Here is a 17,083-nt window from a genome sequence, read left to right as displayed (position 1 = left end):
GACGAGGGTGGAGGCGGGACGTGAGAAGTGACGAGAAAAGAAATAAGTTGACTAGGGAGTGGAGCGGGGGAGAAGTGTAAGGAAGTCACAGTGGCATGCATGTATGCATGCATACCCAACACCAGGAACATGCTGTGTGTATCCCACGAACCTTCAGCGGCAGAGAGCAGCCCTACGTGGTAAACGACAGGGTCCGTCTTATCGTTTCAGATATCGATCTCGACGACCTCCGAAGCCGGCACAGCCGAGCACGCCAACACGGTGCCGTCGGGCTGCACGGCGCCGGCCCCCGCGACGGCGCCGCACGTGACCTTGGCCGCGCAGCTCCCGCAGGCGCCGACGCGGCAGCCGTAGTCGGGCGCCAGGCCCAGGGACTCGGCCAGCTCCAGCAGCGACAGAGGCTTGTCGCGGGACCACGTGGCCGTCTTGCCGGACTTGGTGAAGCGGACTTTGGCCGTCTCCAGCTCGCCGCCGCCGCTGGGGTTGGCGGCCGACGGCGAGAACGACTCGCTGTGGATGCTGGTCGGCGGCACCCCGAGCTCCGTGAGACACTCGCGCACCGTGGCCTCGAAGGCGGCCGGCCCGCACACGTAGAAGGGCGACATCTTGGCCGGGACGTCGAGCTCGCCGGAGCCGAGGGGGTCCCACTTGTAGGAGCTGCCCAGGATCGTCTTGAGGGTGTCGCGGTCCGGCCGGCCTTGATGCACCGTGCACTCGCCCTTGCCGTCGTCGTCGATGCTCAACCTATCCAGGGCCGTTTCGAGCTCCGTTCCTTCTTTTTTGTCAGGAGGCCCCCCCGTGAAGAAGACGTGCCGCTCCAGCTTCACCGCCGCCGGCAGCGCGCGCACCGCGTCGCGCCAGGGCGGGCCCAGGTCGGCCGGTGCGCGCGCGACGTGCACCCACAGCGCGGGCGAGCGCGCGAACTTGGGGTGCCGCGCGTGGGCGCCCAGCATGGCGACGACGGGCGTCAGGCCGATGCCCGCCGTCACGTAGACGGGCCGCAGCGCCACGGGCTGCGACCAGTCGAGCACGAAGCGGCCCGCGGGCGACCGCGCCTGCAGCACCGCGCCCGCGGCCGCGTCGTCGTGCATCCAGGCCGAGGCGCGGCCCGGGCCGCGCTTGATGCTGAGGCGGTAGTAGGCCGGGCCGTCGCGCGTCACGTAGTCGGAGATGGTCCAGCTGCGGATTTCGCTGGGGGTGCTGCTGCTGGTTCGCTTTGGAGATGAGGTGATTTTGGCGGGGGTGGTAGTTGCGGTGGGAGGGCATGGTACGCGCACGGAGAGGAACTGGCCTGGCAGGTAGTTGGCCAGCGGCGCATCGTCGACGGGCTCGAGGTAGAAAGATTTGACGTCCGCGAGCTCCTGCACGACCCGGACGATGCGCAGGTCGCGCCAGCCCTTCCAGGCGTTCTTGCCCGTGCTGAGCTTGTCTTCGAGGGCGATCTTCTTGGCGACCAGGAACTTCTTGTTCATGGGCAGGAGCAGCGCGTGGTTCGCCAGCAGGTCGAGCGTGTCGCTCGTCTTGAGGGCGGCGTCGTACGCGATGCGCGAGATCATGGCCACGCTCGGCCGCTGCTGTTCTGCATCGTCGACAGCCGCGGGTGGCGGTGGCATTTTCTCGACCACGACCTCGTTGCCGGGGTGGACACGGCCACCCTGCAGCACCCGCATGTAGACGCCGACGCGCCCGGAGTCGGCCAGGGGCCGCAGCCAGCTGTCCTTCTGCCCGCAGCGCCACGAAACCTTCTGGCAGGGGATGCGGGCGCCGCAGAGCTCGAGGCGGACGTCGGGCCCAATGCGCCACACCTCCCCGAGGTGCATCTGCGTCTCGAACCGCGGCTCAGACCCCGTATTGTACCGCAGGGTGATGTTCTCGCCCCAGTGGCACCAGTCCCAGGTCGTGCGGTCCACGCCCAGTTCCGAGCACCAGTGGTCGTAGTGCTCGGCGAAGAAGACGTAGACGGGTCCGTCGTGGACGGCGGGCTGGTTGCCGATCACGCCTTTCTCGTTGATCTCGATGTAGTCCTCGGGCGCGACTAGGGGGTCGTGGATCATCGAGGTTTTGAGTTTCATAAAGCCTAGGTCCAGCTCCTTGGGCATGGAGCGGCTGACGGCGACGACCTCCATGACTTATTGGCCGCAGGTAAGTATTAGAGTAAATAATTGTGAAATTTACTACTGACACATGAATGGAACCGCCCTTCGAGGATACTTGATCCGGATTATTCGCTGGGAAAACTGCACTTTTAACTTCTATCAACATAGTCGGTTCGCTACCTCCCTCCGAGATCTCGGGCTCGGCTTTTGGGGACGCAGAGATCCAGGCCCGGAGCCGAACACTCGGGGCTATCGCAGCAACCAATAAGATTGCTCAGAGTAGATCTGCGCGTCGCCTCACGTCATCTGTATTGTTGAAATCGCATCTTACTCTAGCACGAGTAATTTACGCCGCCGAATGTATCGGCCGGGCCAATGCCATTCCCGGTCTGACACGTCTTCAACTCACAAAGCCATTCCCATGAGTAAGGCCACACATGATGGTGAGCTTGCTGACAGCGCCCTGGGCCCCGATTGGGTCACCGAACAGCCAGATTGGACGATGAAAGAAGAAAGCTGACTCTATTCTTGGCTCTTCCTTATGGCGGGTGAGGTGTCGCCACCCATGCACGCGAGCGGGACTCTTGTTCAGCTGCCAAGCCCCCAAAGACGCCAATACCGCTTCCGTCGAGGGAATTATCCCCATCGTAAAGCTGGGGTAGTCAACTGACTTCCCACATTCACGCCAATTGTAGGATGCTCGTCTGTGCTACGTCGAAATATAGACAATGGCGCTCCTAGGACCCCACGGATACAAGCCTTTGTCCAAGCCGAACGACATCCGGCTCCTGGATATCCTCCCTGGCGCCGCAGAGGAGCCGCCTTCCATCTCATTGCGCGCCGTGAATCTTTCCGATGACCCAGACTTCGAAGCCCTTTCCTACGTCTGGGGCGACGTCAAGAAGACCAAGGAAATCCTGTGCAACGGCCACCTCGTCCGCGTGACGGCGAACCTCCACGACGCTCTTCATCAGCTGCGCCTCCCGGACCGCCCGCGCACACTGTGGGCCGATGCCTTATGCATCAACCAGTCCGACCTGGATGAAAGGTCGCAGCAGGTCCGCATCATGCACCTGATCTACCAGTCGTGCCGGCGCTGCGTCATCTGGCTGGGACTGCCCGACGACGAAGGAGACTCTGACGCGGCATTGGACCTGGTCCAGCTCCTGGCTGAGCTGGTCTGTGAGAAGGTGGACGTGCCGATGGAGGGGCTGGAAAACCACCTGAAAGCTACGGGGCGAGAGCTTTTGCAAGCCACCGAGATTGGATACTCGGAGCGCCTGCCGCCAATGGACTCGCCGAAATGGGTATCGCTCTTCCACTTCTTGTGTCGGGAGTGGTTCACTCGAATATGGGTAAGGACATACACCGCGCCGCGACTGGATAATCCCTATATACGTGGGTCGAAGTATAGTTTCTAACGCTTTTTTTGAATTCCCCATCTTTAGGTCATCCAGGAAGCCTTCTTCTCCTCGGACCTTCTCTTCTACTGCGGCGCGCGAACCTGCCAGTACGCGGCCCTGTACTACGCGGCCGATTGGGTCCTAACCAACGGAAACCCCATCGGCTATGCGACAGGGTTCCAGAGCTACGAGCCGGAGCGCTTCAACGTCATGCACATGCGGCAGGACTCGCTTCTGCAGCAGACCCAGGAGCTCTCGAGCCTGCTGGGCACCTTCCAGAAGTTCCGCGCCACCGACCCGCGCGACAAGGTCTACGCCCTGATGCACCTGCCCGCCTTCCGCCGCGAATACCCGGGCCTGGGGCCGGACTACCGCCTCCCCACCGCCGCCGTGTACATCGACGTGGCGCTCCACATCCTGCGAAATAGCCACGGCCTGCGCCTGCTAACCATGGTTGACGGAGGCAGAGGCGGCGGCGGCGGCGACGAGGTCGTGTATCTACCGTCGTGGGTCCCGCGCTGGCACCGTCCGGGGTCGAGTAACAACGTGGCCTCGAGCTGGTACCATCTCATGGGCGCCGGCGGCAAGTCCGAACGGGCGAAGGCGGCGCAATCTCCCCGTCTGCTGGCGCCGGAGGGTGGGGTAGAAGACGACGATGCCACAGTAGCAGCACTGCTATCAAAGACCGTCCTCGGCATTCGGGGAATCGAATTCGACGTTATCCACGACGTCTGCGAGCTCGAGTTTTGGGGTCGGCGGGTCCCCAACGAGCCGCGTATCCCGCTCTTCCGGACGCGCACAGGGTCTTGGGAGCCGTACCGCCCGAGAAAAGCCAATGACGACTCGGCTTCGTCCTCAAAACAGTCTGCTTCGCCGGCGGCGACCGTGCCCGAAACGCCTAAAGAAGAGGCGCCCTACGCGACGGAGCCCGAGGTCATCGCCGCCTACGTCATGACGCTTACGGCGTCGTGCCGGGAATACAAGGGCATCTACCCCATCCGGTGTGCCCCGTCCAACTACGGGCACCACGCGGCCGACTTCGTGGCGTTCCTGACCTGGGTGCGTACTCTGCGGCGGGATGATGTGGACGACGACAGAGACGGAGAAGACGGCACTGGCAATGCGGCGGCTGGTAGCGCCAGCGACAGCGGCCGCTTGGGCGGTCGGCCGATCCCGGGGGCGACTTCTACCCACCGGGTTTGTACGCGGCGGATCGCCCCACGCTCATCGACACCGATGCCGGCGAGGTGGCCGCCATGTCGCTGCGCTACAGCAAGATGGCCCATCAATACAACATGAGCCGCTGTCTGTACCGCACGCGGCGGGGCTATCTGGGGACAGGACCCCACGACGTGCAGCGCGGGGACGTCGTGTGCGTCCTCATGGGCGGCGCGGTCCCGTTCATCTTGCGCCCGCGCGGGGACGGGGGTGGATACATCGTTATTGGTGATGCCTACGTTCACGGTATCATGGATGGCGAGCTCGTCCAGGATTGGGAAGAAGGCAAGGCTGAGCTAGACATTCGAGAGTTCCGCATCTATTGATGGAAGCGTGCGCAAGATGCTTTGTGCCCAGTTTCTGGGGGAGCTCATCTGATCCTTGTTGTTTCGCATGATTGATGCCGTTTTCTCTAAATAACATTTCTAGCCGATGGGTGTGCAAACCAGCCCCAGAGAACTAGCATGGCAGCCAGGCATATGAACACCACCAACGGAAGCAGCTGGATGCCAACCACCTCGGCCATGACGCCAAGGCCAAACGGCAACAATGCGGCGCCGACCTGGCCCACCAGTGCGACCACGGAGACGGCCCGTACGTGCAAGTGCCGCGGCAACAGCTGGACCAATAACACAATGGCGGACGGGAAGAGCGGGCCGAGGCAGAACCCGACCAACGAGATGAGAACAACAGCGGGCGTCTCCGAGGACGACGCTGTCCACATGGGGCTGAAGGCGAACAAAACGTCGAAGACGGTGGCGCAGACGACGTAGATGGGCACGGCGCGGCGGACGCCGAACTTCTCGGTTACGAGGCCCAATACTAGACGACCGATGGCCATTCCAAGACCAAAGGCGGTCGAGCACAGGCTAGCGGCATAGAGAGGGATATGGCGGATCCGCTCCATGTAGGCCACGATCCAGCCTGTAATGAGGGATTCGGTGCCGACATAGACCAGTAGGAATGATGCGCAGATCCATATGATGCTCCTGTAGCGCGTAGGCGTTTTCCTGTTTAGCTCGGAGGAGAGCAGCGGCGTGACGACGTCGTTGATGTGCTTCCCATAACTCTTCGCATCGTCAGAGCGGAATGAGAATGTCATGATCAACAGTTCCACGATCGAAACAGCACACTATGTAGCAAAATTAGTTATGCGTCAAAAGAGAAAAGACGTTGAAAGTGTCATTGGATCTTGAAGTTTACCAAAACGTAGAACCATTCGTACCAGCGCCCTTGACCCTCACGCGAGATCAAGGTGCCCGCCAGAAACGGGCCCAGGCCCGCGCCGGCGGAGTATGCGCCATGCAGCAAGCCCGACGCGGCGCTCGCGTTCTCGAGGTCGCCAGCCCAAGCGCAGACGGGGCCGTCCACGACGCCATGGCCCAGCGAGCCGACGATCCAGGCGAGCAGGACGACGGGGAAGGGCGGGTGCAGCGCGACGGCGGCGGCCATGGCGACGTGCAGCAGCGGGCCGGCGACGGCGATGCCGCGGCGGCCGTGGCGCAGGTGGACGTGCCGGTTGAGCTGGGCGGCGGCCAGGTAGCCGACGGGGGCGGCGAGGAACAGCAGCGACACCTGGGCGTCGCGCAGGCCGTAGTCGGCCTTGGCGCTCGAGAGGATCACGCCCGTCGTGCTGACGAACATGCCCAGCACGGCGAAGCTGTACATGGCCGCGGCCAGCTTGACCGCGTTGCTGCCGCCTCTCTCGTCGCGGATGGACGCGTGCGCTGCTGCTGTCGCCTCCACGTGGCTTGTCGGTTCGCGGTCCATTTCGCCAGTGCTGTCATCGTCGGGTGCCGCTGCTTCGTTGGAAACAGCGCGGGCAGTTGCATCATGTCTCGCACCATCGCTATCAGCCAGTAACGGGTCGGATTCTGTTATTTGATCGGGTCTTGTTGCACCGTAACCAAACAACCAATTGAAATCAAGGATGCCCATCTTAATTTGTGACGGGCCGTGAAAGATGCAGCTGGGATGGGAAGTAACATAAATTCGGAGAGCACTGACGGGCAAAGTATGGGGGACATAATACGGGGAGGGGGCGGCGCCAGGCGCTGTGTGAGGCCCCAAGCCCCCAGGCCCCCCAGCCCCGCCCCTGTAGGAGACTGCATTCGTTCGTCACCTCCTGGCATCTACCAATGTCGACTCGGCCGAGCGCCAAGACTGTGCTTCGTTGGCTATTTACATGCATGGTCGGCATTCGGATGAATGTTGTTGGGCCTTGGATGTCCGACGTAATCATCGGACAGAATCTCGCCGCCCCCGGCTCCGTTGGACATATTACCTACTTGACCCGCAGACTGGGCAGACCGGCTCACGCAACGCCGTTCGTACCCCTAATACTGCCGTCTCACTGCGCGTAATATTTGTTACTGCGCGTGATTGTGTGCTGTGTCGTATGTGTAGGCAAGAGACCTGCATGTCAACATGATTTCTTTATGTGGCATCATTACGCATTCGAAGGATCAGCCCAAAGACAGGACAGGCAACAGATGGCGCCAATGTCAGGGATGAATATGTTGGTGCAGGGTTTCTCGTGTAACCCGTCCTCTCCCTTTGAAGCGGTCATCGATTCCCAAATAAGACGGGGAGGGGGCTATTCCACTGGGACCAAAGAAAGAAAGACTCCCTAGCTAGCAGCTGAGGCTACGGCGTTGGGGGCGGGTAACCGATGATGACGCAGGCAACAACATGTCAGTCGGAGAGTTGAACCCCGACTCTAGGATCGTATTTAATAATTCATTCCCATATTCTGGCAACATTCAGGGGCGCATGCAACCATAACTCACTCATTCCGTTTCAGCATTACGCTCAGTCTTGTCACCCCAGTCCTTACGAATGTAGAAAGGGGTTACCTAATTCTATAAACGATCCTCTATACCCTCATACCTCTACGAATCAACCGCGTAGAAGCCAGTCGCTGGCCATGGACCTGACCAGAAAGCCCAGCATGCTGTCGGCCACCCCCGGCAGCTCGTTATCGGCGTCCTCCTCGCCCTTTTCCTGCTCATGGTAGCACGACGCACGAACCTGTATCTAGCCCGGCGTCGCTTCAAACAGCAGCACGGCTGCCAGCCCGTGCGCAACCGCTTCCACAACCAGGACCCCCTCCTGGGCCTGGACGCCATCTGGCGCACCGTCCAGCGGGCCAAAGCCGGCAACATCCTCGACTGGGTGATGTGGCGCGCGCGGACGTACGGCCCGACCTTCGCGTCGCGGGAGTCGATGGAGCCGCCGACGTGGCTCGGCGGGCGCGAGAGCCTGGTGACGGCGGACCCGGAGAACATCAAGGCCGTGCTGGCGACGCGGGCCCGCGACTACGGCCACAGCGCGACGCGGCACGTCGCCTTCGCGCCGCTGCTGGGCGCCGGCATCTTCGTCAGCGACGGCGCCCGCTGGCACGAGTCGCGCGCCCTGCTGCGGCCGAGCTTCGCGCGCGAGCAGGTCGCCGACCTCGCGTCGCTCGAGCGCCACATGGGGCTGTTCCTGTCGCTGATCCCGCGCGGCGCCGGCGACACGGTCGATCTGCAGATGCTGTTCTTCCGCCTGACCATGGACACGGCGACCGAGTTCCTGTTCGGGTCGTCGGTCGAGTCGCTGCGGGCGTTGAAGGACAGCGGCGGCGGCGGTCTTCAGTCGTCATCGGCGTCCGACTCCGCCTTCGCCGAGGCCATGAACGACGCCCAGGCCGACATCATCTTCCGCGCCCGTCTCGGCATGTTCTACCACCTGCAGTCCAACAAGCGCGGCAAGGCGGCCATCAAGTTTGTGCACGAGTACGTGGACCGGTTCGTCGACGAAGCGCTCCGACAGGACGCGGAGAAAGGCGCCAAAAGTAATGGCGACGAGAAGTACGTGTTTTCACACGAGCTGGTCAAAGCCACCAAGGACCGCAAGGTGATCCGAGACGAGATCGTCAACATTTTGTTGGCGGGCCGCGACACCACGGCTTCCCTGCTGACCAACCTCTTCTTCGTGCTGGCGAAGCGGCCGGACGTCTGGAGGAAGCTCAAGCAGGAGGTGGCGGAGCTCGACGGGCAGCTGCCTACGTACGAGGCGCTGAAGAGTCTGAAGTACGTCAGGTGGTGTCTGAACGAATGTGAGTTTCTTACGGTGTCCCAATAACCCCTTTTCCCAGGATTGTTTACACGCATCCGAGAGTCTGCCGGACTGATACAATGCTTCGAAATGCCATTTTCACGTTATTTGCTTTTCTTCTTTGACTTGGCCTACTGACATCTGAGTGTCCGCACAGCGCTCCGCATCCACCCTGTTGTACCCATGAACGACAAAGTAGCCCTGGTGGACACGTTGCTCCCGCGCGGCGGCGGGCCGGACGGGCAGGCGCCCCTCTTCGTCGAGAAGGGCAGCATCGTTACCTGGGCCGTCTACGCGCTGCACCGGCGCGAGGACCTCTACGGCGCCGACGCCGACGAGTTCCGCCCCGAGCGCTGGGAGACGCTCAGGCCGGGCTGGGAGTACTTGCCCTTCAACGGCGGGCCCCGAATCTGTGTTGGGCGTAAGTTATTTCTTTTACCCTCTACTCTACCCTTCCCCCTTTATGATGGCCCGATCTGCCTGCTAATTGTTTCCCATCGTTGACACCAACAGAACAATATGCCCTGACGGAGGCTGCGTACGTGACCATCCGCCTCGTCCAGGAATTCGCGCGCATCGAAAGCCGTGACCCGGGCCCGTGGGTCGAAGGGTTGGGGTTGACGGTATGTTCGAGGAACGGTACGAAAGTTGGCTTGTATCGTGAAAGTTCGTAATCGGTCAAAGTGCATTAGTTGTGTGCGTGATTTGGCGTTGCTGGCTGTTAACTCTGGGAGCTTTTTGTATACCCCCCTTTATGAGTTCTTCAGAATTATTATGTTACATGTATTTGATCATCAGCCAAGCATCGTATCACAAGCAAAATCATGTGTGAAAATTTACTAGACGTAAGAGTGAAAGTAAGTGCACCATCCACTGAATAGGTACTGTAGTGTGAATTGAACAAGGAACAGAAGTTGTATTAGTAGACTCTATCAACTTCATAGAGCCAGACAAGGTTTGGATTCTATCAGATTATAATCCTTTCCCTTGGTGTCCTAGTTATGCTACATTGTAAAGCCAACCAGCCGTGTTTGTGCCTGAGAGTCCATCACTTCTAATTAAACATTAGTTCCAAAAGTATGCCTGACAACATGTCCTCCAAAGTCCAACACAAGTTTGCGTTGCGTACGTCTAGGACAACCCCAAGGTAGCGACGAGCAGGAACACGGCACTATTCTGCTTTCCGAGGTCGGACCCATCATAAGAGCCCTGCCATACCCCGCCGTAGAAGTCGGATCCGTTGTTGGCGTTGCTGTACATGCTCTGCTCGTTGGTGCGGATGTAGTCGCTGTAACGCGAGCCGCCCAGGGCCTTGTTGAGCTTGGCGAGACGGTTCATGAAGATCCCCTTGAATGACCAGCCGTTATCTGAACAAGATTCCTTCGGTGAACACGGCTCCGTCAAGATGCCGCCCTGGGTGAGCGTCGCGTCATTGATGACGGCGTCGGCGATTTTGCAGGCGGTGTTGAGGTAGCTCTGGTCGCCTGTGGCTTTGTGCAGCTCGACCAGGCCCCCGAGCACGACGCCCTGGTTGTACGTCCAGGTCTTGTCGTTGTTGTTGGGGCATACTGTGGGGTTATTCTTTTGCGGTTCCAAGAGGCCATCGTTGATGAGCCATTGCGAGTTGATCATGCCGCTCGATTTGAACCAATCCCACTGGAACTTGCTCTGGTTTAGGTAGTAGGTGTCGCCGGGAATGAGATTGTGCAAGGCACCTGTCAGCTCCAGATATAGCTCGTTGCTGATGGCATTCTTATAGGTGAGGTCTCTTATACTCCAAATCAGACCGCCATTGCAAGTGGAGGACATCCAATAGTCCCAAATATAGGTCTCATCCTCCTCGGCGATGTCCAGATAGGTGCTGTTCCTAGTCAACTCGTACATGCGAAGCAAAGCCAGAGCCCACCAGGCGGTGTCATCCGTACTGTCGGCACGAAAGTCCCCACCACCTTGAGGCCACCAGTCGATAGGAGCACGCTGTTTGTCAATGGTGTTTTGGGCTTGGGCCAGGTAATCCCGAGAGCCCGTTAGTTCCATGTAGTCCAGAATGTTATGGAGGGAAATGGCGCTGTACCACCAACTGGCTGAATCGTTCCATCGTCCTGAAGAATCGTTGTAAAATTTGTTCATGGCGGTGACGGAAGCTTTTGTTGCATCTTGTATGTCGGAAGTTTGCGGTACAGATAGGCTCGCAGCGGGACTGGACAATAATAGGCATGATGCCCAGAAGAGGCGTGCCAGCCTCATTGCCTTCTGTGGCGGTTCAGTGATGGGTGTGTGAAGAGAAGGGACTTGGGCAAGAAGGAACTTGGGCTTGAGGAAACGCAGCCAGAACGAAGGCGCCAGCGAAAGAGAAGATGGTAGGATCCTTGGTTAGATTTGAAATCAGATGAGAGTTCCAGTGTTTCGTCATATATGGTGTTGACGATTTCAGAGCCGAACGAGATCGATTTTATTCACGTTGAGCTGCCGTCCCCAAGGAAATTGCAGTGCCGCCCAGCCAGGGTTGTTGGAGGCGAGTGGTGTCTGCCTCGACTCGACGCGGGTCCAAGAAGATGAATCGATCCAAGACAACAATCAAAATGAAACAATAAACGACTCGGCCCTACTTCTGAGCTCGAATGCGGGCGAGGTGTTCTAAGACGCTGAAAACACGAGTAAGCGCGACCTGTCGATGTCGGGTCAGGGGCGTCGCACCAATGACACGGCGAGATGTAGCAGCCACGGCTTTGATAGGTTCGAGATATGAGGGAAGGTAGTAGCCCCCTGAATATTTTAGCCAACCTCGATGTTCAACACACGGCAGCGAATTATCGCCAATGATGCAGGGGCATGCGACGTCGCGTCGATAAGGCGAGGAATGCACGAAATACGATGCTTGGCAAGAACATTTCCTGCACTCTTGCTGCTGCATGTTCTCTTTCTCATATATGGCCGCTCCTGTTGTGCCATTGGAGATAGGAGGAGGATCCAACCTTAATAAATCTCAACAACTTGGCGGTTACGCCTGCATTCGGAGAAGGAACTGCTTCCGCCACATGATGCTGGCTTCCGTCCGGAGATGCTGGGTGAGAAGAACTTATCGTGTTCGGGGAAGTACGCATACAAGAAACAAGCGAAAGTCTGGTAAAGGTGCGGAGGAAGTTCTCCGCCAATACCTCTTGCAGGCGAAGACATTGTGAAGTGCATTTTGGGTAACTGTTTCTGGGGAGGATTTATGAGTTGAGTTCTATGCTGCATGGATAAAAGGTATAATAGGCAGAGAAAACATTTTCGTCGATGATGAAGTGCATGCATGGTCTTACTGACCGGCATTGCGTTGATGCATGTTGAAGGTCAATTCCGTTTGGTTCCCGTCTAAGTTCGACATGGACGTTGCACTCGATGTTCAATGTTTGAGGACTAAATTTGGGGACTAAATTTAGCTGCGGGGATTTAGGGGAGAAGATTAAAAGGTGGAGCGTCGACAGCGGGAGGTGACCCTGACGGTTGGCTTATCGATTGCCGATAGCGCTGGAACTGGGGCTGGAATTAAGCGCCTAATCCCGCTATTCAGTGATGATGTGGCTGCCTACGATTGTTTGGTTGGAGGGGGACTGTAGACAGACAGCAACAATTTGGTCCCAACTTAGCAACCGTCCGTTCATTTTCGACTTGAAAGCAGTACAGCAGACCGAATTCCGAGCGCATTGCAGTTATTCCACCCATTTGGACATCCGAAACCATGGCCAGCGTAGGTTTGCAACACATTTACTCCAAACAAACAACGGGAGAGAGAGAACCGGCTGGGCTGATACTCCGGTTTGCTTGGCTTCGGCTGTAGCATGGCATAGCCCGGACGAACCGCAACCGAACCGAAGAACAACGGCAACAAGACCTCGACAGGATCAAAAAGTACCGTGATCTCGACGACCAGATACAAAACCATGTATGCGTGCCATTTCTATTGATTGCTATTGCCTCACCTTTTAAGACTTCCTCGTTCCCTTGGTGTCATCCTCGTCAGCTTCTCCGAGATTAACTAACGCCTTCCCTCGTCTCTCCCTCGCAACAGGTCAGACAGTCAGCTTACGACGACCCCGCGCTCTTCCATCTGACCACGAAAATTCTGCGACTCAACCCGGAATACTACACGATATGGAACGTCCGTCGACGCTGTCTAATATCTGGCTCATTGTCCAAACGCTCGGCTGGGTTATGGCGCTCGAAGGCGTCGCCGAATACTTCTCGGAGCGTCACTACGAAACCGTCCTGCGTCGACTCCTCGCCTTCGCCCTCGGCTGCGACCCGGGCCGACCGAGCGACGTCCCCGTCACCCAAGAAGACTGGCGGGAGTGGTACTACACCTGATGAATCTGGAAAGCAAGAGCAAGAGGAAAATACAGCCAAACCTGTAGGCGACGATGAGGGAAAAAAAGACAAAGATGAGGTGGACGAAATAGCGACCGACATTTCCCTTATTCGGTCCGAGCTCGCCTTCACGATCCCGCTCCTCATCGAGTTCCCGAAATGCTACTGGATCTGGGGCTACCGCTCCTTCCTCCTATCGCTGTGCGACAGCATCCTGCCCGCGGCCGTCGCGCGCGAATTCTGGGTCGCCGAGCTAGCCCTCGACTCCAAGATGTTGACCAAGGACCGCCGCAACTTCCACGCCTGGACCTACCGACGTTTCATCGTGTCCGCGCTTGAGTCGACCAAGAACGACAGCAGCGGCGGCGAATCTACGAAAAGCATGACCGAGTCCGAGTTCGCGTACACATACAGCATGATCAAAGTCGATTTGTCCAACTTTAGCGCTTGGCACAACCGCAGCAAGCTCGCGTTGCGACTCCTGGACGAGCGGGGCGCTGACGACGCGGCGCGCAAAGAGTTCTTGGACCAAGAGTTGGAGTTGGCGCGGGAGGGATTGAACGTCGGGCCCGAAGACCAGAGCTTGTGGTATTATCATCAATTCCTGATGGACCAAATCACCACCATAGGTATAAGCAAAGAGAATGACGTCAAGAACGGAGAGGGAGTGAGAGGACTCATTGCGCCGAACCTGAGCCTGGCTGACAGGCGGGAGTTTATCGACAGAGAAGTGGCCGAAATCAAGGACCTACTGGAGGATTACGCCGATGTCAAGCTGATCTACGAAGCCTTACTCGAGTATACAATGGCGTATCAGGCCATGGGCGAGTCAAGTGAAGACATCGTGAATGAGGATGAGATGATGGCCTGGCTGGCGAAACTTAGGGAACTGGACCCGCTGAGGCAAGGGCGCTGGGACGATCTTGAGAAGTCACTGAAATCCATATAGATAAAGTCCAGGTGTATGAAGTTGCAATTCATACATCTATTAATATACTTAAGATTAAGCCAATGTCCAAACATTAGACGTGATGGCGTTGGGTGTGGCCTCATATATCTCAATCATGACTCGTTACAGGGGAATGCTGCCATCGCACTTCCCCTTGATTAAACTCGCGTTTTGGCCCACCAGGCCATCGAAGTAGGCCAGCAACGTCTCGATGGGCAGCATGTCCATCAGGCCCAAGCTGGGGTTGCTCGACTTCAGCGGCTGGCCCCCGAACAATACGCGCACGTAGTGTGCGCTCTGGCTGGCGTTATCACCTGTCGTTGCCGTCTTCTTCTTTCGGTACACCTCGAAAACCAGCTCGCTGCCCATGCCGGGCCAGACCATGGCGTCGATCTGCAGGATCGCCAGCACGCGGCTCATCGACCCGTCGTGCGCCACGTTGTGGAAGTACCGCACGTCGCCCAGCTCGCCCGCCGCCACGGCCCGCAGATGCGCCGCCAGCTCCGCGACCCAGACGCCGTACGCCGCGACCGATGCGCGCAGCGCCACGGGGCCGGCGTCGCGGTACATGTGGCTGTACTCCCACTGGCCCAGGCGGTACACGGTGTCGGCGAGGTCCTGGCCGACGCAGTCGCCAGGGCCCTGGGGGCTGCAGGGCAGCGGCTTGTCCGCGTGGCACTGCCGCGCCGACAGGTTGTCGTAGTAGTGGTCGAAGCTGGCGTGAAAGCCGGCGTCGGCGGGCGGCACGCCCGAAACAGCGTCGAGGGCCGCGTACAGCGCGCGCGCCGCGTCGAGGTGCTGCTGCCAGCGCGCGTCGGCGCTCGACTTGAGCCGGTTGAACGCCGCGGCGCCCGCGGGGCAGCCGTACTGCGGCTCCAGCGAGTCGACGCCCGCGGCTTGGATCAGCAGCGGGACCGGGTGGGCGGCGGCGTCGGCGCCCCACATGCCGGCGATCAGCTGGCCGGCGACCTGCGACGTGATCTGGTTGTTGGTGACGCGGTAGACGACGTGGCGGCGCCAGGCGTCGCCGCCTTCCGCCTCGCGGCTGGGCAGAAAGTCCAGGAGGGAGTGGTAGACGCCGTACAGGTCCTCGCCGTGCGTGCGCGAGTCGTCCAGGCCGCCCGTCGTGATCTGCGGGAACTGGCAGGAGCCGATCCAGCCCGCGGGGACGAAGGGGTTGACGGAGGAATTGGTGCCCTTCCAGTACGTCTGGGCCGACTTGTTGTCACTGTTGGCGTCGGGGACGACGGATTGGCCGAAGTAGAACAGGCCCTGGTCGTCGCAGTCCCAGCGGTAGGGCTCGACGGGGAAGGCGTTGGCGGCGTAGGGCGTGCGCTTGTGGTGGCGCTGGATGACCTCGACGTAGCGCAGCTCGTAGCCCTCTTCCTGCGGCGGACGGACGTACTCGGTCCGTCGCACGTGCGGCATGTTGCACCAGTTGTAGGCGCCGTACTGCCCCTCGGGCGTCCGCGAGCTGTTGAAGACGAAGCCGTACGTCCCCGTCGCCTGCAGCGCCGACGTCAGGTTGTTGATGGCGCCGGCCGCGGGGGCGTGCCAGTTCAGGTCTACTCCCATGGCTGCGGCGGCGGCGGTGGCGGCGGAGAGCAGCAGCAGCGCGGAGGAGGTGGTGGTGGCGGGGTTCAACATGGTGGGATTATTGGGAGACGACTGCGATGATGATGATGACCATTTGAAATAGACGAAAAGGGCGACAGCTAGGAACAAAAGAACCCTCGCAGGTCTATTTGCCCATCTTGGAAAAGCCGCCATGCACGGGAGTGAATCGGGATATGATTGTTGTTGATTGTAGGGGGTGGTGTATGATTCGGGCAATTCTTCCCACGTGGTGCAGCTTCCTTCCGTTACAGGTCGTAGGATAACAACTTAAATTCCGGGGCTTGTCAACCACCGTTTTCCCCCAACACCATTATGCCCTGACCACTAAATGATCCAAGTCGATCAAGTCGCTGTGGCGGCTCTTCCAACATGGATTTTTTTGGTCTTCCTCTATTGCGCCAGGGAGACTCGATGGTTCAACCAAGTCGCACCAATTGTTAGCCGTCATCCTCGGTGCCGTAGCTGTGCGTTCTCTTGTGATGTTCATTGCGCTAGCGAATTACACTGGCCCCACTGTGTCGACTGTACAGATATATTCGGGGCCGATGTGAGCTTCGGTAATCGCGTGGAAATATGACAATGGCGGCACGGTTGTCGAATATTGCCAGTAGGCTGGATCAACTGGTAATTCCGGAAACGATGTAGTTTGCTAATTGTATATATTTAGTTCATGGACAGCGCTCTCCCTTTTCTTCTCATGGACTTACTACCTGACGCTCCATCACTTTCGAAGGCTTCATGTTAGAATTGGCAATGCCTAATTCATCATTCCATCCACTCGAGCAAAACGAAGAAAAGTCAATAGGTCCGTGTCCGAGGTCCTTGTTGAAACAATCAGCGAATCATCTAATGGGTTTTTGCTGTGGCAGAGCTTTCGATCTCTCTGTTTGACGCCGTTTATGAGACTGAACATTGTGTGTTGTTTTGTTATACAATAATATTTTTCTGACTGGTATCAATCTCTTTGGCCGCATAATAGTCCCCCACAACGTTAGCCGCATACAGCAAAAGCCCAAAGGACAAGTAGCCCCAAAGGACGGAGCCAGAATAGGCTCAAAAGACAGGCATGCGGTGCCGCTGAAGTGCGCTGGCGTGACGTCTGGCCTCAATGCGGCCTGCCGGGCGGTCCGTAGGGAGGGCTTGATCGTCAATGTCACCCTCTGGGATGACCCGGTGCCTATTGACATGATGGCGATTCTGTTTGGAGGAGAAAGACCAACGGCAGGTGAGATAAGTCTGACTTCTCCATACCTGCAGGTTTCCACAGCGTCAAGCTGACGCATTACTGACTTGTCCAAAGCTGTCACGATGATTACACCCGATTTCAAAGCAGACATCGGTGTCCTCGGGAG

At 58.6% G+C, this 17,083-nt stretch overlaps 7 protein-coding genes across 7 annotated transcripts; 3 read left to right on the top strand and 4 right to left on the bottom strand.

Moving 5' to 3' along the window:
- Window positions 1–206: 206 nt before the first annotated feature.
- PG998_008981 (oxidoreductase-like protein) lies at window positions 207–2,126 on the bottom strand (the record flags this gene model as incomplete). The annotated part of the gene is made up of 1 exon (XM_066875797.1): window positions 207–2,126. The coding sequence occupies one exon, from the start codon at window positions 2,124–2,126 to the stop codon at window positions 207–209; it is 1,920 nt and encodes a 639-aa protein (XP_066727953.1).
- A 698-nt stretch (window positions 2,127–2,824) lies between these two features.
- On the top strand, window positions 2,825–5,043 carry PG998_008980 (HET-domain-containing protein; the record flags this gene model as incomplete). Its single annotated transcript, XM_066875796.1, has 3 exons — window positions 2,825–3,451; window positions 3,545–4,558; window positions 4,636–5,043. The coding sequence occupies 3 exons, from the start codon at window positions 2,825–2,827 to the stop codon at window positions 5,041–5,043; spliced, it is 2,049 nt and encodes a 682-aa protein (XP_066727952.1).
- An 86-nt stretch (window positions 5,044–5,129) lies between these two features.
- On the bottom strand, window positions 5,130–6,487 carry PG998_008979 (MFS general substrate transporter; the record flags this gene model as incomplete). Its single annotated transcript, XM_066875795.1, has 2 exons — window positions 5,130–5,849; window positions 5,921–6,487. The coding sequence occupies 2 exons, from the start codon at window positions 6,485–6,487 to the stop codon at window positions 5,130–5,132; spliced, it is 1,287 nt and encodes a 428-aa protein (XP_066727951.1).
- A 1,239-nt stretch (window positions 6,488–7,726) lies between these two features.
- PG998_008978 (uncharacterized protein) lies at window positions 7,727–9,489 on the top strand (the record flags this gene model as incomplete). The annotated part of the gene is made up of 3 exons (XM_066875794.1): window positions 7,727–8,816; window positions 8,973–9,236; window positions 9,329–9,489. The coding sequence occupies 3 exons, from the start codon at window positions 7,727–7,729 to the stop codon at window positions 9,487–9,489; spliced, it is 1,515 nt and encodes a 504-aa protein (XP_066727950.1).
- Window positions 9,490–9,946: 457 nt separating this feature from the next.
- Window positions 9,947–10,945, bottom strand: PG998_008977 (uncharacterized protein; the record flags this gene model as incomplete). Its single annotated transcript, XM_066875793.1, has 1 exon — window positions 9,947–10,945. The coding sequence occupies one exon, from the start codon at window positions 10,943–10,945 to the stop codon at window positions 9,947–9,949; it is 999 nt and encodes a 332-aa protein (XP_066727949.1).
- A 1,594-nt stretch (window positions 10,946–12,539) lies between these two features.
- PG998_008976 (uncharacterized protein) lies at window positions 12,540–14,114 on the top strand (the record flags this gene model as incomplete). The annotated part of the gene is made up of 3 exons (XM_066875792.1): window positions 12,540–12,548; window positions 12,639–12,743; window positions 12,870–14,114. The coding sequence occupies 3 exons, from the start codon at window positions 12,540–12,542 to the stop codon at window positions 14,112–14,114; spliced, it is 1,359 nt and encodes a 452-aa protein (XP_066727948.1).
- A 123-nt stretch (window positions 14,115–14,237) lies between these two features.
- PG998_008975 (phosphoglycerate mutase-like protein) lies at window positions 14,238–15,761 on the bottom strand (the record flags this gene model as incomplete). The annotated part of the gene is made up of 1 exon (XM_066875791.1): window positions 14,238–15,761. The coding sequence occupies one exon, from the start codon at window positions 15,759–15,761 to the stop codon at window positions 14,238–14,240; it is 1,524 nt and encodes a 507-aa protein (XP_066727947.1).
- Window positions 15,762–17,083: the final 1,322 nt, after the last annotated feature.

Source organism: Apiospora kogelbergensis (assembly GCF_038363985.1).
Source record: "Apiospora kogelbergensis strain CBS 113332 chromosome Unknown utg000006l_segment0_segment0, whole genome shotgun sequence".
Lineage (NCBI taxonomy): Eukaryota > Fungi > Ascomycota > Sordariomycetes > Amphisphaeriales > Apiosporaceae > Apiospora > Apiospora kogelbergensis.
The sequence above is the reverse complement of the archived record's forward strand: the minus strand, read 5'-3'. Positions and strand labels throughout refer to the sequence as shown.